Source organism: Neovison vison, chromosome 12 (genome assembly GCF_020171115.1).
Source record: "Neovison vison isolate M4711 chromosome 12, ASM_NN_V1, whole genome shotgun sequence".
Lineage (NCBI taxonomy): Eukaryota > Metazoa > Chordata > Mammalia > Carnivora > Mustelidae > Neogale > Neogale vison.
The window spans coordinates 130,452,617-130,460,652 of record NC_058102.1 but is presented as its reverse complement, the minus strand read 5'-3'; the positions used below and the strand labels follow the sequence as shown (position 1 = coordinate 130,460,652).

The following is an 8,036-nucleotide window of genomic DNA, read 5'->3' as shown; positions in this document are numbered from 1 at the left end:
AGTCTTTCATTCTAGTCAGGCCTTCAACTGATTGGATGAGGCCCAACCATACTATAGAGGATAATATGGTTTTTTTTTTTCAAAATCTACCAGTTTCAATATTACTCTCATCTAAAAAACACCACCACAGAAACACCTAGAATAATATTTAACCATATGTCTGGGCACTGTGGTCCAGCCAAGTTGACATATAAAATTAGCCATACAGTCAAAACGATCTTTCCTTATTGGGTCAATGTTTTCCATTGGTGGCTTGAACCTAGACCTAGAATTTCCTGAGGGAAATTACCTTGCAAACCTTCCCTTCTCTTCATTTATACATTTATCATGGGAATTTCCTTCTTCATGAAGAATGACGCAGCAGATTAGCAGGTCTCTCTGGCCCAAACATCTTCTCCCATTACCATGAGATGTAGGATTTCCTGTAGCCATCAAGATTGGCAGCTTGAATTAATCTCTCCCCGCCCCCTAGAAATAGCAGCTAACAGTATTTTCATGCCTTATTCTCTGATACCTACCACTGAGGTGCACAATGTTTTAGGAATTACTCTTTGAAGAAACTTATTCAGAATTTCTCCACCACTGATTCATTTGACAAATACGTATTGAACATTTATTACGTGGATGGCCCTAGGTTGGGCTGGGGACACAAGGTTGAATTAAACAGATACAGACCTTACATATCAAAACCAGTTACATTAAAGAAGCTTTTATTCTTTCTTTTGGCTTCCTAGATAACTGACCTAGTTTGGTCACAGGCAATTCTTTGCATTGATGCTGTATTTTTCAAGGAAGTTTGACGAAGGTAATGACTAGCTGTGTCCCCAACACCTTGCTCTCAGCTTATACGGAAAGCCAGTCTCCCACATTTATTTTTAAATCCCTCCCATGCAAGCAGACCCCAAACACTTTATGCAGCCTGTTTGTGGAGGTCTCCAGAAACCTACCTTTCTGTCCTTTCAGGTGAACTACCAGCAGCATGAATGATTCCCTTGAAGCAAGATCCCATGTCCTGTTAGTAGGCGTCAGGCCATTACAAAAAGCAAAGGCTGGACAGAAGACTGGCAGGGGATCAAGCTCAAAGCCCCATCCCTCAGGGTTTAAGTTCCAGCTTCCACAAGACTCTTGCAGACTGTTCCTGGAAAGTGGGAGGAATTCTGAACTATTTTGGCTGGCCTACGTATCTCGGAGATCTTTACATTCACCAATTCGAGCCCACTTTTAACAGCTACTGTACTAGTCAATAGGCCACGCCATTCCCCAGTAAAAACCCTCTGCTGATATTCAGTACATTAACAAGCATAGTGGTGGCTCGTTGATCTAGAACAGTTAACAGAAGCTTGCAGTAGTCCCTTCTGAAGTGTGGACTTCCTGACTTGAGCAACAGCGGGGGTGCCATTCCTGGACTGTGCACTCCTTTTTCTTTCTTTTTTTTTTTTTAAGATTTCATTTATTTATTTGAGAGAGAGCATTAGCAGGGAGAGGGAGAAGCAGACACCCCGCTGAGCAGGGAGCCAATGCGAGACTCCAGCCCAGAACCCTGAGATCATGACCTGAGCAGAAGGCAGAGGCTTAACTGACTAAGCCACTATGCTTAACTGACTAAACCCCTTGACTGTGCTCTTTTGATCAGGATCTTGGTATTGCAGAACCCACGTCACACATGTCCCTCTGAGGGCCCACTGAAACATTTCTAGGTAAATAAACAGGCATAACAATAACAAACCCAAATTTCACACTACTATATTTGCCTATGTCCTATATCCCCATGAGTTCTAAAATTGCTAAATTAGAATGTTAGAAATGTTAGATTAGAATTAGAATTAGAATGTTAGAAATTACCACATTTCTCAGATAGAGTTTGAATGTAAAGACAATGAGGGGTGTTAGTGTTACGATACCAGGAACACTAGTGGGAGAGACAAGCTAAGCATCCAGGCAAAGCCTCACCTGGTGGTTCATTTTGGGGAAACGAGTGAGTCTTCTTGTGGAAGGTCTAAATACTGTATCTTATCAGTTCCCTTAGGTCAGGATCTAGGGAATACTTGCGCTAACCAAAACCACACGTTCACTGTCTACATTTAGTCCTTTTTGTGAATCGGTGTACCCGAGAATCTGAATTATCCTTTGGCCCTGGAAAAAAAAAACAGAGCACTACATGGTCCTATGTAGGTAATTTATGGCAGTCTGATGAACGTTCTACTCCTTGTGACAATAAATCCCTCTATGGTCTGATGAAATGGAGCCCCCAGTAGAGATCTTTGTCTCATAAATTCTTATTATTTATGTCACCGATTCTAAGATCCACATCTTTATCATCTTTGGGTGAAATCTTAGATTGCATGAATTGCCCTTTCCTTACTTTCCATCAGGCCTCTACCTTTCCCGAACCACTCACTGCCTATTGCAATGCATGCCTTGCAGACTTGCTACGTTATGTTCCAAGTATGCAGATTGTCCACAGTCTGTTGACGAGACAGAGATTTCCTGAATTTCCCTCAGCAGCAGGGTCACAAATCTTCTCACAGGGGGACTCACTTCTGCAGATGTCAAAGCGCTACTATTTTCTTCACATTTTTTACTCATCTCCCTTTTAAACATCTGGACTAGCTCCACATAGAAGATATCCTCTACCGCAGTGCTCAAGGACATTTGGCAGCAAGATCCAAATTCCACATCAAGACTGCTCCTGCCCAGACTCCCACCGTGCCTCCCATCTTGGTTTTCGGCGTTAGCCACGTGAAAACACTTACTGATGGATTTTTACGAGAGTGGATATGTTATGTCATGGCAGCAAAATTTAAGACATGAAAATGCTCTAGTCTCAGGAGTTTTTCCATACAGGATTTAGTCGCATAATATTGTCCTGGCTAAAGACCTTGCTATTTCCTCTCCCAACCCTTTATTTAAGAACTTTGGATGGAGCAGAACATAAAACAAGTTTACCTAACAGAGCCTGCACCACATAATCATAGATTACAGCTGGTGATAAAAGAAAAATAAGCACTTTACATATGATGACTTCAGAAAGAATTTAAATTACAAACCTAACCTCAAACCTCTTGGCTTTTATTAGACTATAGGACTGATAATATCCATCTGGAACATATAAATTACTATGTTCAGATCCAGCACTTGACTCCTAATCAAATCCTCATGCTATTTAATCTGAGATGTTATCACTTTTAATAATTGGTAGGTGATCTTTTCAATATAAATGTACATTATATTTATACTTGTTTCAAGGGGCAGTTGGATATTTTAAATTGTGCCATAAATCCTGTTAATTTAAAAAGTAAAAATTATTTTAGCTTATGAGACATTCAACTTTTAAGAAATGGAAGACTTTAAATGGTGTATTCCTTAGTTGTGGTTTAGAAAGAAGGAACACACTCCTTGAAGGCCTGGTTAGTATTTGTCCTGTGTCCTACACGAGCTGTGTGCTTTTCCCCCGTTATAGGTTACTACCAAGCACCCCCAGAAAAGTTCATTATCCAGTTTTTACTGGTGAGAAAAAAGAGGCTCTGAAATGTTAAATGACTTGCCCAATGTTCTAAAGCAACTAAATTTCAGGGGAGTCTTTCTTTCTTTCTTTCTTTAAATGTTTACTCCAGAGCTCATGAGCTTTCCACTAAAAACTATCAATTAATTCATCATGTGATACAAAGAGCCTGGGTTTAGTACGACAGATGGTTTGACACTGCCCAACCCAGTTGTTATAGGCGAGAATATGATTTGAAATGAACAATTTCATAAGACAGAACACCTGAGAGGTAAGTGTAGGTAACTGACAACAAGGGAAGTGTTATGTAGTTAACAGTTTCAAAAACAGTCATGCTCATAACTTGGTCTCCTAGACACTGAAATCTGAAACTCTGCGATATGCTATAGCAAGGCTTCAAACAAAGAGGTTTTGTTCAGTTCATGTTTTTGTGGGATGGTGTAACTATGCAGTCTATATCAGTCAACAAAGGCAGCACAGAGCTGACCAATGACTCATGAAGTCCTTGGTGAGACCGACCTCCTCAGTTTCAAAATATACATTTCTAGCTGCATTAATGAAAGAGCCAACAGCTTATCACTGTCTTTTTACTACCTTGGCCTGGTCCTAACCAAATTAGGTTTTTAATTTTACCTTGGAATTCATCTCTTTATTTAAAAATTTTTATATGCATTGTGGTAAAAAAATCACTTAAGATAATTTATTATAGATTCATACATTTCTCTCTTAAAATACTTTTTGATTATATGGTAAAATTTCTCTCAAGAGACTTAGAAGTTAGGTTTTGAAAACAAAAATCTATGTGGAGTAAAAGTAACTTTTTCTTCTCTCTTCACCTTCTCAAAGGAAAACAGAACTTTACAGAAGATTATGTTTGTATTGGTTATTTATTTATTTATTTATTTGCGTTTGGGGCCTTCATTTTGTCTTTCAATATAAGAGTTATGTTAATGCTACAGTAACTTTCTTTTTATATTCTGAGCTTCCAACATCAAACTAACTTCATTTTCACATAAGAGAGAAAAACTTCTGTCTTCCTGTAGGTCATATATTGAAGTAGAAATGGGGTATACTTAGCCCTAAAACCAGCAAATGACATACCGATGATGTTAGAAAAGATACATGATACATAATTTGAACAACCGTTTATTACGCAGTTTATTATTGTAGAAACTTTGTAAAGATAAATTCCACACTACCCTGTAGAGTTTCAAACTTAACGCCTGAGTTCTGACCTTCAATATTAAATAGAGATGTAGGCCATTTAATCTCTGCAAAGATTTTTTTTTTTTGGTCCATGAAGCGCCTACGTCTGGGGTCGAGTGGCAGGTGCAGGCAATTCACCAGGGCGCCCGCTTCCTTCTTAGTCTGGCATTGCTCTGGGGCCGAGGCTCATTATGTCCTAAGCATGGAAGGTTATTACCAGGGGGCGCTGTTCTTCCTCCTCCTCCCCGAGGCTGCCCTCTAGCGAGGGGCGCAAGGCCGGGAGGACGAGGGTCCCGGCGCGGGGAGGGGTGCTCGCGTGCAAAGGGAGACGCTCAGGAACCCAGTGAGCGCGCCGGCCTGGCAGGAGGCTGAGCGCAGAGGCCCCCGAGAACACAAGGTGAGGAGAGCCTGGGGCGCGGAGGGACCTCGCAGGGGTGTCTAGACGAGTCCAGCTTTCTTGGGGACATTTCAGCGGCGGCCTGGCCCGTGGGCGTCCGACACAGAGCGCGCCTCGCCGGGCAGCGCTGAGGCCGGCGGGCCGTGGGAACTGGCCCCGTCCGGTCCGCCGCGCCGCCGCCGCGTCCCGCGCTCCTCCCGCCCCTCCCCCCGGGGTCGCCATGGCAACGCACGCCGGGTTCTGGACTCCCAAACTGCCGCGAGCCCGCAGCTGCGCGGGAGGCCCACGGCCCCAGCCGCCAGCCCCGGGCTCCGATGGAGAGCGAGGACCACGCGCCCGAGACCCGGGAGTGCCGGAAGATCCTCGAAACCCTCGAGTCGACTATTGAACAATTCCGGTTCAGCCCCAGGTGACCCGAGACAGCCGCCGCGCCCCCCCGCAGCGCCACCTCCCCTTCCTTCCTGGGTCCGCCCGTCTCCCGCGGCACCACGCGCCCCGCGCCCCTTTCTCGCGACTCCCTCCCGCGCTCCAGGCCCGCCGGCCGGCTGGTTTGATTTCTCAAGTGTATTCACGTAAACTGAGAGCAGGGACTGTGGAGCCACAGTGCCTGGGTTCAAATCCTGCGACCCTCTCCAGGGCCCCTGAGTCGGGCTAGTTCCTTAAAAACTTGTGTCGCAGTTACTTCATGAGAAGACAGCGGTGAGGGCGGTGGACGGTGCTGCTTCGTAGTTCAGAGAACCTGAAATGAGTGCATCCGTGTAAACTGTTTGCAAGAGTACCCTTTAGGTGTTGGCCAACATCACCTTGAGCCTTTCGTTACATTTCCTTGCTCTCATCATCCTTTGCGCCCCTCTGCCCACAGTTTGTTCGGATGATGTAGAGCTGATGTATCTGGGAAAATGTGTTTTTCCTTCTAGAAACCTGTTAAAATCAGTAAGTGGCCAGCACTAGATCAGCTACTGCGCAAGCACTTAGAATTCCCTAAATCAAGGGCTCCATGGTGCCAGGTAGGCTGGCTTGGAGGCAAACCCGGCACCCTGAGGCTCCAGAGTGAGAAGAAAGGACCAGCGCGGTACTGGCCGCGTGGTGGGGACTGACCCAGGGAGTCAGTGCTGCCTGCTCAGCGGAGGGGGGTGCATTTGTGAAAATAGATCAGGGTAGACGGAGGATTGGTGGTTGTGGGAAGCACATTATTGGCAGCGGCCCATAATAACACCAGGGGCACGGCGTCTAACCTGTTCTGCTTGTTTACTGATAGCAATGACTTCCTGCCTTGGATTCCTGGGCTTTGCCTGGTGTGGAGCTCAGCAGCAAAACACACCGGCTGCACCCAGCGGACAGGACAGAACGAGGGTGCCAGGTGCTCAGTTAATGCGCAGTGCCTGAACAAAGGACCCACTGAGGCCAATGTTAATTTCTCTTCCCCCACCGTGCTAGAGGGGGCTGTGCTGGTGTCTGGGAGGCGTGGGAGAGGCTGGAGTACGGACTGCAGTCCTGGGTTTCAGGCAGAGTTTGGCACTGGGCAAGCAGCGATCTACAAACCCTCTGGAAGGCCCGCCTTTGTCAAGTTTACATTCTAGTCAGGAAACCAATGATAAGCAAGTAAAGCATGTAATAAAGAAGTTAGTGGTACGTGCTAAGGAAGGAACAGCGGGGAGGGAGCAGAGGCACTGGTGTGCCCGGCAGGGAAGTGGATTGTAATTTTAGATACTGTGGCCAAGGAAAGCTTCTCAGAGATGATGTTGGGGTGAGGACCTTCAGGCTTGACGGAGGAACCATTCTGATGTATCAGGGAACGAGGTGTTCTAGCCGAAGAACAGGAAGCAGGAAGGGGTGGGCCCGGGTGTTGCAGGCCCAGCAAGGAGCCCCGGGTGGCTGGAGCCCAGGGAGAAGGGGACAGCAGAGGAGAGGTGAGAAGTAAAGGGACCATGCCAGGCAATGTCACTGACTGGCTGTCCCACAGTTTAACTCAATTCCGACACTCTGCTACCTAGAGACGGTGTCACTTAGCACAGGTGAAGGGCCCAGTCCTACAAGACTGCCCCCGCCTCCAGAAGGCAATCGCAAATCAAGGTTGTTACCTGTGCTTCTGACCATTGGGTCTGAAATTACAGGTTCCTATAACCCCTGCTGTGGGTTCAATTAATTTCCTAGAGCCACTCAGAACTCAGAAAACCAATTTACCTACAGGTGACTAGTTTATTACAAAGAATATTAAAGGATACAAATGAAAGGCCAGATAAAGAGATTCTTAGGATGCAGTCTTGAAGGGTCTGGAGCAGAAAAGCTTCTGTCCCCGTGGAGTTTGTAGTGTGCCACCCTCCTGGGTCCTGGATGTGTTCTGCTTCATCCACCAAGAAGCTCGATGAAACTTGTAGTTCGGAGGTTTTTGTGGAATCTTCATTACATAGGCCAAATTGATGAAATCATGGGCTTTTGGTGATTGGGTCTAACCTCCTTCCCCTCCAGAGGGGGTGTAGGAGTGGGACTGACTGGTCCCACCCTCTAATTGTGGTTGGTTTCCCTGGCAACCAGACTCCATCCTTAGGGGCTTTCCAAAAGTGCCCCCTTTTAACATGGACTCAACCCTGGTTCAAAGGAGTATGTTATGAATTACAAAAGACTCATAGGTCACCTTTTTCCACACTGAGACTATTTCAGGAACTGAGGACAAAATACCAAATGTAACAAGAGATGATCCCATTGCTCAGGTCACTTAGGAAATTCTAAGATTCTTGGGAGCTTTGAGGCAGGAACTGTGGATGAAGACCAAAATATTTATTTCTTATTATAAATCATGCTATCAAAGATGGGAAACTGTGAGGGGGGGTTGGTGCAGACAAATGATTTGATAGGCTGAATCTTTCAACAGGATTACTCTGGCTGCTGTTTTAATAATAAGTTATAATGAAGATAAGGGCAGGGAAACCA

The 8,036-nt window shown here is 45.5% G+C and overlaps 1 protein-coding gene across 1 annotated transcript in view; it reads left to right on the top strand.

Moving 5' to 3' along the window:
• Nucleotides 1-5,386: 5,386 nt before the first annotated feature.
• The window catches only part of C12H10orf67 (chromosome 12 C10orf67 homolog), a 148,510-nt gene continuing 145,860 nt past the window's right edge, over nucleotides 5,387-8,036 (top strand). The window contains exon 1 of the mRNA XM_044228015.1: nucleotides 5,387-5,514. Within this exon, the coding sequence (XP_044083950.1) occupies nucleotides 5,420-5,514 (95 nt within the window). The 5' untranslated portion in view covers nucleotides 5,387-5,419. The remainder of the gene's footprint in view (nucleotides 5,515-8,036) is intronic.